Source organism: Mobula birostris, chromosome 6 (assembly GCF_030028105.1).
Source record: "Mobula birostris isolate sMobBir1 chromosome 6, sMobBir1.hap1, whole genome shotgun sequence".
Taxonomy (NCBI): domain Eukaryota; kingdom Metazoa; phylum Chordata; class Chondrichthyes; order Myliobatiformes; family Myliobatidae; genus Mobula; species Mobula birostris.
Window position 1 is genome coordinate 182,224,889 of NC_092375.1, and position 19,507 is coordinate 182,244,395.

At 38.1% G+C, this 19,507-nt stretch overlaps 1 protein-coding gene across 1 annotated transcript in view; it reads right to left on the reverse strand.

Annotated features, from left to right (window-relative positions):
* LOC140198771 (voltage-gated inwardly rectifying potassium channel KCNH7-like) overlaps window positions 1-18,942 on the reverse strand; it is a 581,620-nt gene extending 562,678 nt beyond the window's left edge. Inside the window, exons 1-2 of the mRNA XM_072259781.1 lie at window positions 18,867-18,942; window positions 7,177-7,407 (exon numbers count right to left, since the gene is read on the reverse strand). Of these exons, the coding sequence (XP_072115882.1) occupies window positions 7,177-7,407; window positions 18,867-18,942 (307 nt within the window). The remainder of the gene's footprint in view (window positions 1-7,176; window positions 7,408-18,866) is intronic.
* Between the last annotated feature and the right edge of the window lie 565 nt (window positions 18,943-19,507).

The window sequence follows — 19,507 nt, forward strand, 5'->3', positions numbered from 1 at the left end:
ATGGCTGTAGAATTGGAGCAATGCTTAAATATTGCCATCTACATTTCTTTCACCCATATAAGAAAAAAAGTCACACACTAAAATATTTCTTCACAGTCATACTACCACTGGAAGTGAGGGAATCACTAAAAATGTCTTACACTTAAAACCATAAAAGCAACAATTGTTGTGACTCCAGTTTTGTATTGAAGATAAACACTTCACCAAGAATAACATTATTACTTTGACCCATAAAAATCTACCCATATTCTTCTTCCTATTATGAAATTATTATGGTAACTATCTGAAATGGATTACTACTGTGTAAATGAGGTATGCATCTCCTACATACAAGTTTCAGATTTTGCCTTGCTTAAGCCAAGGCAAACTCATTAAATGTTACAGAAAACAAGTCATAAATTATGCATTTGCATTCTCAAATCTATTTCTGACAAATATAACACTTCACTGTAGATTTCAACACCACAGAGAGAACTACTTTAATCAAAAAGCGACTACGTTCCACAGAATTGTTTCTATTTTAATATTTCTACAATCGAATTACTTCAAATACAAACTATCCGATACCTTCATTATAAAAAAAGTTGCATTTTCCAAAATATGATGGGTGAAGTATTCTGTATCTACAAAGAATTCATTTTCGTATTTATTTCCTCTTCATTGAAGCAAAAAGGAAACAAAGATCACAGCTGTTTGCTTCTCTACTAACATTTCCAAATGCCCAAATTTGATTAGAAACATATAGACTACATTTACTGACCATTTTCATCTGGGCTGGTAGATTTTTTTAGGTATTAGTATAATCAAGGTTTGTGCAGGAAAACAGTGCAAAAATAATGGATGGGGAAAGTGGCCTACTTCTGTTTGTGTTTCTTACATTCCTACGGTTATGTTGATCAGAAAATGCAATTATTTCCAATGGATTTTGGGGGCTGCATTCTGTAGCTGCATGGATTATCAATGATTCAAATGATTTTCCAATGTTGCAATTGAGAAAATCTCTCAAAAGAGGCCACCTTCTAAAGACAATGCCTCAAAAACGTGGTATCCATCAGTAAGGATATGTAATATTGGGCCAGTCAAGCCCTTTCTTCCAAGAGCGTCTCGACTATGATGGCTGCTTGTTTAACTGAATAAAGCTTCTATATCCACCAGCTTCAGTGTTTCTCTGGTGACTTTGTTCAGTCACAACAAACACAACCTCACTACTTATTTAATATCTTGTATATATTTCTTAATGTAATTTATGGTATTCTATGCATTGCATTGTATTGCAGCTGCAAAACAAATCTCACAACATGTCAGGGATATTAAATCTGATTCCTTTTTATGATGAGTATAGTTCATTTTGTATCATCAATGTATTCATTTCATTTGATTGATGATCCCAGCATATGATCTTATATCCACTGAATTGTGCTGATATTTGACATTTGCAGTCTTGAGCATGGTAGAACTTATTTCAAATCCTCATACTTTCATGACTGTGAATGAAGTCGCCAGAGATACACAATGTGTAGATATAAAAGCCTTTATTTGGGACAAGCCTTTGGAGTCACTCGACAGAGCGAGACACTCCCTGGCCCAACATTACAGCACATTTTTATTTGTTAAAAGAACAAAAGGTATCAGGACAATTACTATAGTTACAATACCCTCATAATGCTTCTTTTAGGTTACATGCAATTTTTCCAAATTCCTTGATATTCCTGCCAAAATGAATGTTAATACAGTCCCAGAGTCACATTCATGCATTGCGTTGTCGATTGCATTCATGCAAACACAGACATCTCAAGTCAATTAGATGTTTCCTGGTCTGCAATTTACTCTATATAAAAAAAAAATGCAGCTCCAGGAAGACTATTGTTCTGAGCTGCATTTTAAATTCAATCTACAATCCATATTCAGACCTGAAGACAGGTTGCTGTTGAAATTAGCATTTGCTATATTGCACCTCCAGAATATGCCCTAACAATACCAGCAGGATAAAAGCTTGAAAAGGCTATTCCTACGTTGACTGAGCTGAAAGGCTTCAGTATTTATTTCAATTGTTTGCTTGGCAATAAACTGAATTATTCAAAGTAAAGGCAATTAGAAATGTAGTGCTGTGGGGCCTCAAACTACAGTTGTGTAAATATATATATATATTTTTCATTTCTTATTACCAAATGTTCTATCTACATTAGGATTTCACTGACAATGGAGTTCTATAAATAAACTTCCAAAGCAGTATGAAAACAAATTCATCTGATTCATCTGCCTAGCTATATACAAGATGAATCAATCTGAATGTATTTAAATGTAGTAGCCATTAATTTAATGGGTGGAAAAATACAGGTTAAAATGAAAACACATGATAATTTAAAAGAAATGCAACTACAAGAGTTTACTTGAAGCAAAGTGTCAATCTATCTGTGCCATACATAATCATCCTAAAAATACAATGTACTTGACTAACAAACTGCTGTGTAAATGTATTTGTGAATGACAAGGCTATGGCAAAACCAATATTCTAGCAACTCATTTTAAACAGCTATTAGCTTTTACTTGCTATTTTGCTGTGAATAAACTGTCTTTAAACTGAACATTAGCGTAAGAGTAAGTACCTAAATATATCACTGTATGAGTCCCCAAATGGTAGGTTTCAAAAAAAAAACAGACTCGTATTTCAATCTCTGTTTCAATAAAGAAAGGTGGTTGTAGTGATTCCCACCACCCCCACCCCCCAAGTTCTAGAAGCTGTTGAAGTAAATGAAATTTTCTTTGCCTGCTCTACATTTAATGCGTTTAAGCATTACTAATCAGCTTCTATTTCATTCAGATTTGCCTGCTTATATTTATACTTTGACAGTAACCCAAGAGCCTGACTCAGCAAAGATAGTGATTACTTTTTAGGTAACTTAAACATTACATCACTGTTAGGGCGTGTAGTCTTCTGAGAATGATGCCTAGGCATATTCCTGAGTTAGGGGAAGGTGAAATTTATTTCCCATATGATCTCTGATGCATCACTGACAATGTTTTTCCCAGAGATGAAGATTATTCTAGTCCTCAGCATTTATATTTCTCATCACAATGAAATCACCTGCTGCAAACATAGTTCAAAAGAAATATGATGGATGATATTGAGTTTCTGAAGCTCTTGGAATTTATGTGTTCTTCAAGCTGCTCAATACATACACACTACTTTCTCAGTGTGCATATTTACTTTTTTATCATTCATGTTCTTTGACATAGATCATGAATTAAAATTAGATTTTACATTAAATTGTAGGAATAACTAATTTCACAGTATTCTACTCACTGAATAAACCTCAAAATTTTAATACTCGGGGTGGCTACATGCATTGTACAAGCAGATATTTCTACATTCAGTGTTCTACATTGAGGAAATTACAATTCCATCATTTTAATTACAATTCCATCTTAGCAGGTAAATAAGCTGAGGTAATGAATTATATAAAATAATTTAATTTTAGGCTTGACCAGTGCTGAGTTAGTTTGCCTCAATTGGAATGATAATGGTGCACAATGATCATGTCTTCCAGGTATATGTTAATCAACGTATACGTTGATACGTTAATCAAAGTATCTTCCTTTAATAATCATCCTGCTGGAAGGAAACTGCATAAAGGCAAGATCTGATTCATTTGACTTGCAATCCCACATGGTTGAAAGTCTTGCTGCTTCCTTTCTATGGGTATGTACACGAAATATGACAGCCAGCACTAAGGGAATTGTTCTAAGCACTTTTCGGAAATGTTAGACAAAATTAGTAGAGAATTAAAAGCTAGGAAGCAGCAGGCTTGTTTCTGAAACTCAGAATTCATGGACATGTTAAAATTCACTAATAACAGAATTGAAAGTGGAAAAAAAACCTATACAGCTTCAATCTATGCTGTAGAATTTTCATAAGTATATTATGAATAATTTCACATCATAACCAACCACAGTTAAAAGAATAAACTTCAATGATGCATTTCAAAAATAGCAGTCATTCATAAAGTTAACTAAACCTTCTAACTCAGATACCCAATCTTAGCAGTAGATTTAGTTGAGACATATTTTGTGAAAGCTGCTAACAAATACATTTTCTCATTTTCCACTGAATTATCAACTAGAGCAGAGGTTCCCAACCTGTAGTCGATGGAGCTCTGTAGAGGTCCATGGAATAAAAAAGGTTGGGAATCACCAAACAAGAGGGAAAGACAAGGAGTGGATGCTCATCTATTAATATTGATAGATACAACTGTAGAAATCAGAAGCTCTTTTTAAATACCTCGCATAGAAGCATTAGGAACAGTACCATTCAGTCCATTGGGTTTGCTCAGCCATTTGACACGATTGATGCAATGCACTAGCTTTCTTTTCCTGTATTTTGATGCTCTTACCCACTGTACAAGAAAAAATCTAGTCTTGCAAGCACCAGTTTAGAAAAAGTTTCTAATTGCTGCTCTGTTACAGGGACAGTATGTGTGAAGGGCATTTTTCCGATTTTTATCTCTGATTTTCAGATTACATTATTTATTCTTGATTTAACCACCAGACAAAATATAATCTTTGTTACCCTAGCAAATTCCTTAACATTTTAAACATTTCAATCAGATTACCCCATGATCTCCAGTACTCAGGGGGGGTAGAAGATAAACTTTATACTGTACAGTCAGAATTTAGAACATAGAACAGAAGAGCACAGTACAGACACTTGGTCCCTAATGTTACACCAACTTATATAAACCCACTCCATGATTAATTTAATCCTTTCCTCCTACACAGTCCATGACCTTCCATTTTCTTACATCCATGTGCTTATCTCAAAGTTCCAAGTAAAATTTATAATCAGAGGACATGCAAGTCACCACATACGACACTGCGAATCTCCTTCTGCAGGCATACTTAGCAAATCTATAGAACAGTAACTGTAAACAGGATCAGTGGACAGCAAACTGTGCAAACACAGATAATATATATTAATAAATAACGAGCATGAAACAATAAGATAAAGAGTCCTTAAAGTGAGACCATCCGTTGCGAGAATGCCAGAAGTAGAATGAGTGTGGCTATCACCTTTTGTTCAAGAGCCTGATGATTGAGGGGTAGTAACTGTTCTTGAACCTGGTGGTTCAAGTACTGAGGCTCTTTCACCTTCTACCCGATAGCAGCAGCAAGGAAAGGGCATGGCCTGGGTGGTGAGGATCTTTGATGCTGGATGCTGCTTTTTTTATCTCATTTGAAATGTTCCCTCATTCTCAACTACTACCCCCAGCAGTGTGTTCCAAGCACCCACCATTCTGTGTAAAAAAAAACCTACCTTTGACTCTCCCCTAAACTTTAGTCCACTCACCTTAAACAGATGTCCTTTGGATTTGACTATGACCACACTGGGGAAAAAAGGAGCTTGCTGTCCATTCTACCTATGCCTCTCATAATCTTATACCCCTCTATCAAGTTGTCTTTCATCCCCCGTCACTCCAAAGGGATAATCCATTGTTACCCTCATAATTTAAGTCTCAGTCTTATTCTGATGAATCTGTACTGCATGCCTTTCTTGAATATTAGTGTACAATATCAAAACAATACAGAAATCAAAAACTAGACATATCATGGTTAATTTCCTCACTTAGCGGGCTTGAGGTTAAAGCAAACCTTCCATTTCATTTTTGACCACTGTTTATACCAGTTCATTGGTTTGAGGTGTTATGCTTACTTAGAAACACATTTTACAGCTCCTAAACATCTTCCATGAAAATATTTCAATTCTTTGCCGAATTCAAAGTTGACAACCAAAGCCTTCCTCATATTCTACTTTATTTGCCAGAGACTTGTCCACTCATCTTACCCATGTTTCTTTGAAACTAATTGCTTGTATTACCTAATGCCCTTCCATACAGAGTGTTACCTGTAAAATCCCAAGCTATTAACAAACATAGTGGAAAGCTGAGGCCAAGGGTCTCATCGTATCCCATCTTGTCTTCCCATTATCTCCATCTCTATTCCTGGAATCCAAAACTGAGGATCCCAATTTCAAATACAAATACAAGCACTTTGCTAATTCAGTTGTATGGATGAGATGTTTGTCTCCAAATATTACACAAGATATCTACTCTGGAAACTCTGCCAGTTCTTTTCATAACTGTAATACAGACAACAATAGGTACATTAGAAATTCTGCTTTTGGAAAAATTGATCTTGTCTGTTTTATTCTGAATTAACTAAGCCCCATGTGACTTGATTTAGGACATTACTAAGGAGGGTCCTTGTGGTGCTTGAACCTAATTTGCACCATATTAATTCCACAAGCTAAATAAGCGATGCTGGAATTACAACCAACATTTCAATCACCCACAGCAGGAAAACTGGCTCAAAGTGCCAACTCCCAAATTCACAGTGGATAACTTCAATATTTCATTCTGACTTTTAACTAATTAAGAAAGACGCTTACTACTTATTACATTAACTATTGTGCCTATGATTGAAATTACTGAAAAAAATTATGCATGACTTCAAACGTATCTTCATCACAAAATTGTAATATAAATCTATAGCAGTAGCAAATAGAAATTTATTGTTATAAGGGCACAGGATAGTATTAGAAATAGGATACAGACTAACCCACGTTTAAAATTAATTTCTCTACAGCTCAGGAGGGGGCCATTTGGCCAATCAAGTCCACGCCAGCTCTCAACACAGTAATCCTAGTCCTGATATTCTTCCCTTTAGTTCCCTGTAATCCAACAATGATTCTCTCTCCCCCAAGGCCACCAACTGCAATTTTCCCCATAAAGTAGTAATTTCTAAGAACCAATTAATCTACTAGCTCATTTTGGTGATGTGGATGGCCTTGGGGACTAACCTGGACTAGGAGAAGCCTGCACAACCATAAGCAGAATATACAAAGTTGACACAAGAAGCAACGAGTCTGGGACTAAACCTAGCTCCTTGAGATGGTTAAATACTGACTGCCACATCATCACACCAGAAGTTTATTTTGTGCTTTCCATCTTAGATGCTATTGAATTTTAGACAGTTAAGCTATTACTTCTATTCAGATAGGTTCAATATTTCAAACTAGTGTTGGTATGTGCATTCATTTCATTAAAATTCCTGTCACAAACATGAGTAGAGATTAATTCCACGCATTGTAGATAAAAAAGAAAGAAAACTTCTTTATCCTACCATCTTTGCGATAGTATATGACATTGACTTTCCTTTCTTCTGAGCCTAGCAGAGCCTGAGCAATCTGGGCAATAGCATTCCGCTTGCTTTCTGGGCCATGCAGAAAATCACATGTACATGGCTTCTGCATGATATCTGGCCTTGAGAAGCCCGTCATTTCACAAAATCCATCATTGCAGTAAATAATTGCACAGTTCTGTACCCTTGCGTTCGCAATGATGAATTTTCTATCTGTGAAGAAAGAAGAGATAAAAAAAAAACAAATTAAGGGAGCTATAATACACTAGTGTTGCTACTCCTCTTGGCTAATGATTAGCAAACTGTCATCAGTTACAAGTAACATTAACAATAGGCCACACCACAAGGATTTTACAAGAGGTCTTTATTGCTTGCAAATTTTATTAAATCCTTAAAATAACAGTAGAAAAAATACATTTTATACTTAACAGATATTCACTATCAATGAAGATAAATGAAATCAAATTTCAGTACAGTAGATTCCAGTTAATTGGGACACATTAGGACCAGTACATTTTGGCCCAATTAAGTGGCTGTCTCAAATAGTCAAAATTTCATGGAAATAGCTAAAAACATTAAAAAAAAGACAAACTACTGCTTAACTGAGTAATTGATTATGTAATTAAATGAAATGTAGAACAAATTAGAACACCAACAGTACTATAAAACTGCAGTTCCCAATTGGAGGAATTCATCCAATGTATGCTGTCCTAGTCTTTTGATTGACTGTAAATGAACAAAACCAGCGCAAACAGCTAGTGCAGATAATGGACTGCCTTCTTACATTGCTTTCAATGATTGTATACTCTAAATCTTAGTTTTCATAGTAACATTCAAGATTATATTCCATACCTTCAAATTCTTTGTAATTCTTAACACTGAAGTAGGGAAATAGTTTTATTTTCACTCAAGACCATTTCTGGCATCTCCAAGCCTGAAGATTTGAAACTGCAATGAGCAAATCAGTTCTGAAATGTCTTACTGTTTATTTCTTGTCAACTATCAGTGGCAAAAATCACTGCCTTTTGAAGGCAAAGACATGCAACTGACACTATTTTAAAACTGTTCACTCTAAGTACTATGTAGTGTACCACAAGTGCAGTGTGAACTGACGCCACTTAGAAACTTCGACAATAGTTTCCTGTCTTGCTACGGTGCCTGGTGTCCCAAATAAATTAAGAGAATCACAGCTATTTTCAAATAGTTTTTGTTCTTTAAGGGTTGTCCCAAATAAGCAGCTGTCCTGATTAACTGAAGGCCCAATTAATCAGAATTCATTGTATATGTTATACTTATTTTAATATTCACAATAGTGGATTTTAAAGTGAGTACATCAACTGCAAAGTAAAAGCCATTTGAAAACATTCCATGTGTTTTGTCACTGTTCAGTAACGCATGGGATAATAAACTGAGGAATGGGAGATAATTCTTCTGTGCAGTCATTGATGGCAAATTTGAAAGGTAGGGTGCATCTAGAGTATTCCATTCCAAGCTAGGACTAAAATATATCTCTGATCTATTATAAATGCAACATTTGTAACTGAACAGATTATAAAGTTGGAACAAATATACAAACAATTTAAAAGCTGAAAGCCACCTCAATTATCTAGTTAGAATAATTTACAAATACATGTTTACTTAAAATGCCATTCATTTCAAATATTGCTGCAGCTTTCTTATGTGAAAGTATGCTGCAGATTTATAAGAGTAAGCTTTCTCTGTGCACTTTTCACATTATATTGACGATGTCCTGACATGTAATTATGTAATTGGAAGCATAAAGGAGAATATAGTTCTTCATGCTTAAATAATGTTATTTGTACTTGGTGGCAACTGGACGAGCTATTATCATGAAGTGGATTTTTTGAAAATGAAAAAAAGTTTGTTACAAATCCATCCCTACAAACCTACCATTCCTACACACATTACAACAATAGGAAGAATAAGATACAGGTACATGTACAAGTTGTGCCGAATGCCATCTGGGAGTAATGATGGCCCTCACAAAGTTTTACAACTTGATGTGATTATAAATTCTTTGTTATCACAGTTGGTCTCATTTGAACTTTCACCCTAAACATGATCAGGCTGCATCAATGAACACTGGTAATTATATTTGGAACTAGATATTTATTGAAATAAGCACCAACAATAATGAAGTGCTTTGTTTGGCTGGTTTTGAATCACATTAAATCCCATCTTCCTCCTATATTGGACCCCTTCCAAATCACTTGTCACTCAAATCAGTTGATAGATGGAGCCATAGCCTCTGCACTCCACTCTATCCTGTCCCACCTGGAAAATAGACCCTCATATGGCATGATGCTGTTTATTTATTTCAGCTCAGCATTTAATATGATGGTAGATCTGAAGCTGGTGGGTAAACTGTCCTTCTTCAGTCTCAACAACTCTCTTTGTGAATAGAACCTGGACTTCTTAACAAAAAGGCCACCATCACTCCATGTTGGAAGAAACATCTCTAGCTCCAGCACACTGAGCACTGGTGCTCCCCAGAGCTGCATGCTCACCCAGCTGGGGTTTACAACACTGATGCATGACTGCTTTGCTAGATCCAGTTCAAACAGAATTATCAAATTCACTGATGACAACAGTGGTTGGCCTCATCAACAACAACGAGATGGTGTACGGAGATGAGGTAAAGCAGCTGGTAGAATGCTGCAAACACAACAACTTGAGTCTTAACATGGACAAGAACGGAGGTGATTGTGAACTTAAGGAAGCTGCAAGCTAACCCTTCCTCACTGTACATATACAGCTCCTTCGTGGAGAGAGCTAGATGCTCCAGGTATCTGGAAGTGCTCGCAATGGATGATCTCACCTGATCCTTCAACACCTCTTTAGCCAAAAAAAAGCACAGCAGTGTCTCCACTTCCTGAGGAGATCGAGGTGAGTGAGGCTCCCCCCATTCTAACCAATGTCTACAGGTGTAACATCGAAGTGTCCTAACCAGCTGCATCACTATCTGTTACAGGAATTGGAAGGCATCTGGCTGCAAATCCTGGAAAAGTTTGAGAGGCCTGTCGAGGTGATCATCGGGACTCCTCTTCCACCCACCATTTATCAGGAGCACGGCATATGCAAGGCCCTTAGCAATGTCGGTGATGCCTCCTATCTGACAATTGCTTTGACACGATCATCAGCAAGGATGTACTGTAGCATTAGGACATTAACTACTAGGATGGAAAACAGCTTTCCCCCAGCCAGGCAAATAGACTACTGAACTCACTGCCACCACCCAGGTCTCCACACTTAAGCGTCAGCAGTGTTATAGTATTTATTTTTTAAACTTGTAACATATATGCAATTTATTGTGTTAATATTATCATATGTGTTGTGCACCATGGTCTGGAGGAACATTGTCTTGTTTGGCAGAATACATGTGTACAGTTAAATGACAATAAACTTAAAGTTGAATATAACTGATTTGATGAAAATTCCTTTCAAAAGACAAGGATTATCCTTACTTTCTTCCTTGTAGGAAACTAGCAGCTGCTTTGGTTTTGGTACATTGACTGGTGGGATAATTTATTGTAGCCATATCCTCTGATGATTGGGTCAAGCTCCACTAGAAAAATCTGCCAAGTTAATCAAAGCTAAAACATCAGCTTCTTACTCCCTACGAGGCCCTCCTTAGGTCAAAGTCAACCACAAATGTTGCATCCTAGCTGTGTAGCCAGTACGCAAGCCAGGGCTCTAGGAAATGGAGAGCAAACTGTTGCCCATGCAGTAGGCTCCCCCACTTCACACAGCTGATGAATCCAAAGGACTGGCAGAGACTGATAGAGTTTGGCACCAGTGGCATCTCAGCAGCTGCCAGTCAGCATTGAACCTCAACATAGGACTCGCTTAGGGACCCAAGCTCCAGATCTTTCCTTGGAGTTTACTCCCAAAGCCTTCCCTCGTGAGTGGGTGGAGGCCACGAGATCAGAGTTTTCCCTCTCCTAGATGAACTGCCAACCACAACTGACAAGCCCCAAATGCCCAAAGCAACTGGTTTTAAGGTACCAGTAACCCACCCTTGCCACATCTCCTGTCAGTAGAAAAGGTTTTGCTGGGCTTTGTAGCTAAGCCACACATGAAGGCCAGGAGCTAGGCTTGGTTGTCAGAGGCTATTTGAGGTGTATTATTAAATGCTTGTAATATATGCAGTGGAAGCTTATACCCACTACAACCTCCTCCCCCCCCCCCCACCAACCGCATCCCCCCAGCTATGACAAAATTATGAAACCCAACATCTTACTGCACAGTTGGAAATCTTAGATTTGAGATGAGACTTCAAACTCAGGGAACTAAGGGTGCCCATTCAGGTGAACCTCACGGACACTAATCTATTATTTAAAGAGGAATCAAAAAGATTTCTCTCTCTTTTGGCAAATATTTGTCACCTAAGTTACACCACCAAAAATTGATTCATTCTGATTGCTGCCAGTGGGACCATCCAATTACAAAATGGATCTTGAATTTGTGTACAATAGTTTTGAATGCTATCAATGTTCAACGAAAGGCCTTGATTGTTCAAAACTGCCTGTATATCTTATTATTTGATTCAGTGGAAGACATGCCTGAAAAAGAGGAATGAATAATATTATAAATGTACTGTACACCGTCTTTGTTAGTAACATTGTGAAGAAAATATCTTAATGCATAGGAGCTAATTTGTGGTTGTAAGAATATACCCATGTTCCAGTTGACCCAGGGCAAAACTTCATCTCTAGTTTTGATTATCAAGATTACTCACTGAGCTCATGAATTCCAAACGTTTGAACTACTTAAATATGACTATGCATCTACACCATGACATTTGTATTTTTTTTCTTTATACTATCTAATGTCATCCCACACAATGTTTGATGTTTGTAGTAACAGTTTCAGCCAGGATAAGCCCAGCAAGTTTACGAATTTAGCACACAGAAAAATACTCATTGGGTATCCGTTATGAGCATAATCTACAAATTTGTTCATTTACTTGCTACGTGTCAAATTTTACCTTAGATGTGCTGAAGCAGAACAGAAATATCAATTACATCATGAATCTTAACATTTGAACTGCTGTGTATGTGACAATGAACTTTGTACTGAAGTCTGATTAAGGGCCACACCAACCACCACAAATGGGACTTCCTAGTGGCCAAACATTTCAATTCCGATTCCCACCCTTGTTCCACAAGATGATCCATGGCCTCATCTTGGCACAAGAGGAGGCCACCCGGATGGTGGAGGAGCCGCACCTTAAATTCCATCTGGGTACAGTACCCTCAACCCTGATGGCATGAGTATTCATTTCTCCTTCCAGGGAATAAATTTCAGCCCCCTTCCCTTCTCTATTTCCCACTCTGACCTCTTACTTCTTCTCACCTGCCTATTACTTCCCCCTGGGTCCCCTCCTCCTCTTTCTTCAATTGTCCACTCTCCACTTCTTTCAGATTCTTTCTTCTTTGCCCCTCAACTTTTCCCACCCACCTGGCTTCACCCATCAACTTCTGGCTCGCCTCTGTACCCTCCCCCTACCCTTTCATTCCGGCGCCTTCCATTTCCGTCTCAGTCCTAAAGAAGGATCTCGGTCGACTGTTTACTCTTCTCCATAGATACTACCTGACCAGTTGAGTTCCTCCAACACTTTGTGTGCGCTATTGACTTCAACTGGTAACTTTGTTTCCTACTCTGTGGGCACTGCATTTACTGAGCACTTCCTGTTTTTATTTGAGATTTTCAATGGTCATAACATTTTACCTCAGTAAATTTTAAAATAAAATTATGAAGAAAATTGTCAGGGAAATGGACAAGGTGCATTGTTAATTGAGGAGAAGTATTGCATCTGTTTTGAATATTTTCAGCTAAGCTTCTCTAATGTTATCTCATGAAAACTTGTAATTTTTAAATCTCGGTTTGATCATTTTTGACGGAGCAAGCACAGAATAGGTCCATCATATCCATGCTGACCTTACTGCCCAGCTACACCAATTCTACTTGCCCACACTAACCCATATTCTTCTATGCCTTGCCTATTAAAGTGTCCATCTAAATGTCCTTTAAACAGACTGATTGTACCAGGCAATTACCTCATATAGTAGTGAGTTCTAGATACTCTCTGTAAAGAAAGTTACCCTCAAACCTCTTTGAAACTCCTACCTCTCAACTTAAACCTATGCTTTATTTATTTTTGATTCCCTAACCATGGAGATAAGATTTTGATTATCTACCTCATCAATGCCACTTATAATTTTACACACCTCCGATTTCCACCCCTATAGAGACGAGTCTCAAGGCTGTATAATGTATACACACATTGATAATAAATGTACTTTGAACTTTGATAAGTGAAGACCTGTAGTCCAGGCACTGTCCTGGTGAAACTCCTCTGCACTCTCCCCAACGCAACAACAGCATTTCTATAGTGTGGCAACCAGAACACTCCCAAGCAAAGTCTAACCACTGCTTTGTAATGTTGAAATGTAACACCCTATATTCCATGCTCTTATCACACAAGGACAGGCATGCAATATGCCTTCTTCACCATCCTATTTGTTTGTGTTGACTTTGCATGGAACTATGGATTTGAGTCAAATGTCTCTGTTCATCAACAGTGCTCAGAGCCTCATCATATACTGAATATGAACCTAACTATATACTGGATATGGCCTACATCTATCTGACTTCCCAAAATACATAACCTCACACTTGTTAGGATTAAACTCCATCTGCCAATGCTCTACTCAAATTTCCACCTGACCTATATTCAGTTGTAGCCTTTGTAATCTTCCTCACTATTCACAAAACCCCAATAATGTTTGTGTCGTCTGCACACTAACGGACCATACCTCCGAGATTCACATTCTAGTCGTTATGGTACATTCTGAGCAACAAGGATCCCAGCACCAATTCCTGTGGTATACCACTTAAGACTTCTCATCCTTTAACCACTAACCTCTGCATCTATCACCAAGCCATTTGTGGATACAATTAGCTAACTATCCTTGAATCCCATGTGTTGAAACAGGCTCCATTACCTTTACAAAAAACTCAAATTTGTGAGACAGGTTTTGCCCAAGTGGTATTGGACTTAAGGTTCCTATACCTCTATCGTGATGGCAGCAGTGAGAAGGGAACATGATCTAGATGGTGGGGGGCCCTCGATGATGAATGCTGTTTTCTTGTAGGAGTGCTCCTTGTAGATGTGATCAATAGTTGGAAGGATTTTTCCTGTGGTGGTCTGGGCTGTATCCACCACCTCTCAAAGTGGTTGACCATCGACCCTTACACCATCTGCCCAGTTTCATTTCCCAAGATAAAATCAAGTATTGTCCTGCCTCTTGCAGTTCACATAGTCTTAAGTATTTCTGGAATGAATTTAACAAAATTTCACCCTTTCTCAGCCCCTTCTACTAAGGTAATATAATTAATAGAGAAAATTAAAAATCCTAACTAAAACAACCCTATTGCACTTAAGTTCTGTTGATTTGTTATCCATTTCTCTAGTTCCTGCTGAATATTGGCAGCCCGATTATATAACGCCAACAAAATGATTGCCTCTTTCTTATTCCTAAGTCTTATTCATATGGCTTCATTGGATGATCTCTTCAGGATGTTCTCTAAAAAGTGTGTAATGCTGTTCCTGAACAATAGTGTGAATTACTCTATTGTAATTACTTTATTGTATTCCCGTCACACCTGAAAATTCTATATCCTGGAATGTAAACCGCCAGTCCTGCCTTTCCCTCAATCAAATTTCTGTGATATAATGATGTCATAATTCCAAATGCTGATGGACGACCTAAACTCATCTGACTTGTGTGTGGAACTCTTATCTATTAGCATTGATGCCGTTAAGCCTTTTCATTCCTCTAACCTGCCTGTCTCCTATTCCCAGTGAACTGTCTGAATTACTTTCTACTTTTTTCTTCACCATTGTATAGTGATAATGTTTCTTTTCTACCTGCTAAATTAGTGTAAAACCTTTGAGTAGCATAATCAAAATTCCATGCAAGGATATTGATCCCCTTCCAGTTCAGGTGTAACCTGTCCTCCTTCCATGCATTACACCTACCCCACAAGTAATGCCAAAGATCCACACATTAAAGCCCTTCTTATATTTAAAGTTATAGAGATATGGAAGGCCCTTGCATGCAGCTAACAACCTGAGTGTATATCAATTACTCAAATTGAAATATGTGCAATATCTAACTAATTCCAGAGGACTGGAAAATTGCAAATGTTACTCCACTCTTGAAGGGAGAGAGGCAGGATAAAGGAAATAATAGGCCAGTTAATCTGTCCTCGGTAATTGGGAAGATATTGGGGTTGATTGTTAAGGATGTGGTTTCGGGGTACTTGGAGGCACACAATAAAATAGGTTGAAGCGTGTATGGTTCCTTAAGGGAAAACTTTGCCTAACAAATCTGTTGAAATACTTAGAAGAAATAAGCAAAATAGAAAAAGGAGGATCGGTGGATGTTGTGTACTTGGATTTTCAGAAGACCTTGACAAGGCGCCACACATGAGATTGCTTAACAAAATTAGAGCCCATGGTATTACGGGAAATATACTAGCATGGATAGAGTATTGGATGATTGGCAGGATACAAGGAGCGGGAATAAAGGAATCCTTTTCTGATTGGCTGCTGGTGACTAGTGGTGTTTTACAGGGGTCTGTGTTCAGGCCATTTCTTTTTACGTTATATGTCAATGGATGATGGAATGATGGCTTTATGGCAAAGTTTGTGGATGATACAATGATAAGTGGAGGGGCAGGTAGTGTTGAGGAAGCAAAGAGGCTACAGAAGAACTTGGACAGAGTAGGAGAATGGGCAAAAAATGGCAAATGGAATACAGTTTCAGGAAGTGTATAGTCTAAATTTTCTAAATGCTGAGAAAATTTGAGATGCAAAGGGTCTTCAGAGTCCTCATGCAGGATTTCCTAAAAGTTGATTTGCAGTTTGAATTTGTGGTGAAGAAGGCAAGTGCAATGTTAGCATTCATTTCGAGGGGACTAGAATATAAAAACAAGGATATAATGTTGAGGTTAAATAAGGCACTAGTGAGGCCTCACTAGGAGTACTATGAGCAGTTTGGGCCCCTTATAGAAGAAATCATGTGCTGACATTGGAAGGGTTCAATGGAGGTGAACAAAAATTATTCCAGGACTGAAAACCTCATCATATAGGGAGTATTTGATGGGTTTGGGCCTGTACTCAATGGAATTCAAAAGAATGGTGGGGGGGGGGGGGTGGAATCTCATTAAAGCCTACTGAACATTGGAAGGCCTCAATAGAGCAGACATTTCTTATAGTAGGGGAGTACAAGACCAGAGGACAATTACTCAAAATAGAAGGATTTTAATTTAGAATAGAGGTGAGGAAGAATATCTTTAGCCAGAGAGTGGTGAATCTGTGGAATGCATGGACACAGGCAGCCTTGGAGGCCAAGTCATCGAGTATATTTAAGGAAGATGTTGCTAGATTCTTGATTAGTCGGGGCAAGAAGAGATACAGGGAGAAGGCATGAGATTGGGGCTGAAAAGTAAATGGATCAGCTATAATGAAATGGTAGAGCAGACTTGATGGGTCAACTAGCCTAATTCTACTTATACATCTTATGATCTTAATACTGATTTGTGGAAAGGAATCACCTTCTCTGCATTATCATTAATTCTATTGCTGTGCTGTGTTTCACTGGGTAGTGTGCTATGTCAGTTGCTGGATCAGCAGGAAAAACATGATTATGCTATTTCAGTCATGCAGATATGACAGCTAACTGACTTAATGACAACTGAGGATGTAGTGAAGAGTTTCAGGCACCATAGAAAACAGGAACTGAAGGTAAGATTGCAATATACTCCATAAAATGAGTCTACAACAAGCTTTCCCAAACTGGGATCCACTGACCCCTTGCTCAGTAGTACTAATCCATGGCATAAGGTAGGGAACCCTGGTCTACAACATTGACAGTGACCAAGCATTAACAACTTTTTCAAGCCACGTAGCATTGTACACTCCTTTGAGAGTAACATTTTCAAGTAGCAAAACTTCCTGCCTAGCTGAATACAATAAGCACTGAACTGTCGGAACCCAGGAGATCCAACTGCTGTGCACCTGTTGGTGACTGGGAAGCCAGCCAACCATGTCATGTGAGAAGGGACAAAGAGCTCATGTGCTTTTTCACAGCCCAAGTTAAACTTCATAATGCACTGAAAAAGCAAAATGACTGAGCATTTGTTCAAAACAACACAGATGAAATTCGCTTGCACAATAGACTGGTTTGATAATGGGGCTTCAACATAATTTAGTTGTACAGGCCCCTTTAGAACAGTCTCTTTCAAAATGCTAGGATGGATTCTCCTACAGCTGAAGCTGTTGACAGCAATCAGCAATGGACTTGTTCAGAAACAGCCATGGTTGCCAAATATGAGAAACAGAAGGGGGAAATCAGCTGAAGTTTTTAAACAAATGTTATGAGATTTAATTTAGTATCTAACAATGCTGTAATTTAGTAGAACTGTTTGGTGCTGAAATAAGGAAAATTCTCCTATGCTTAGTAATAACACCTCTTTAATGATCTTGAATATTTAACACCTTCAACATCAATTTTAGAAGACTTTTAGATGAACAATGTAACACAGTAATGAACAGGGCAGATGTCTGCCTACAGGCGACTTGTGCTATTCCTCGTTTTACCCTGACAGATAGGTTAACATGAAAACTGAGTCAACTTTCTTGTAATGTTTATGAAGTTGACATCATAAGGTTCAGATGTTGAAGCTCTTGCATGCTTTCATAAGTATTGGCAAAGATATCATAATAATGCCAAAAAATATTGGAAGTACTCAACAAATCAGCCAATAGTAGTGGTGAGAAATAGGATAAACATTTCAGGCTGATGCCCTTTCTTCTAGAAGGAAGAACTGTGTTCCCTGTTTGTTCACAGAAAATATAATGAACCTGAGTTTACATTCAAAGAACTTGCATTTAGTATAGGTCAATGATTCTGGAAGTCATCTTATCTCATATAGGCAAAGATTATGTGGGAAATTTTATACTCCTCATCCATATTCTTAGTCATGGACCAACATTGCCAAACCTTTAACTATCATAAAGAGAAGATACATATTACTTCTGTTTAGCTGGGCTAGTTGTAACCTTGGGAACAAATCCTGGATGTAAATCCACTGTATCACTTAATTTACTTGGTGAAAAAATGGTACAACTTTGTTTATAACTAAAGTGTCATTAGAGAAAAAAAAATCCTCCTGTTTTATATAGAAGCACATGGCATAATAGTCTTCACTTGTCAGGGAGTACCGTTTGCTAATGCTCAGTTTGTATTTATACTCTTTCAAATTAGAGTTTATTCCTGGAAACTGGTTGGTTTCGTCGTCTGGTGGGACTGATGCTAAATTATATAAACGATACAGAGACGTAGCGACTTACGTTGGATTTCCAAAACAATAGTGATATGGCCGATTATTATTTGAATTTTGTAAAGAAAGCCAAACATAAAAATAAAGCTATATTGACAATACTACCCCGCCTTTACAATAATCTTTGTATTTTCTCAAACACCGAAAGATTAATTGCCGAAGGACGCAAAACCTGCCGCCACACATTCAGATTAATTGGACCTTGAAATTTTGCAGAAAGTATGTTTATTTTTACTTACTTTGACCTTCGAATTTCCTTATAATAGTCCCCAAAAAGGTATTCTGTGGCGCAACATGCCCTCTCCGCACAGGCATGGTTGTTGTGTTGCGGATGTTTTGCCCCGATTTAAACAGTCGGTCCGAATCCGCTCGGTCTGTGCTCCTCTTTCAGCCACTCTGCCTCCCTTTGTCAGAAAAGCATCATCAACAACACAGCCTTTTTCCGCTCTCCAAAACCAGACCGCCCGCCAACATCTACAACTCAGGGTCCCCCAGCAGAGCCAGGCACCGGCGCAGAGGACAATTAACAATATATCCCGATCCACACTCTCGGAACAAAAGCATTGCAAATGTTCGGAAGGAGCTACTCCTTTCAAAACGCTGAGGTGCTGCTGAACGGAAGATATCAGCAGTTCTGAGCCTGGGCGACGCTTCCCTTAGCTCTACACGCAGCTCTGATTACCAAAGCGTATCTCTGTACAACTGATCGCTACCCATTCTACTTAACGTTGGAAATCAGATTCAGCGATCAGTACATGGGATTAAAAGCAAAGAAGGGAAAAGGGGTGGCCACACCATTGGTTCGCAAAGTCAAGGCAGTAAATACTTGTGAAAACAATCACCGCTGTTAATTTGCTGATAGCTGTCCATGGTGCTGAAC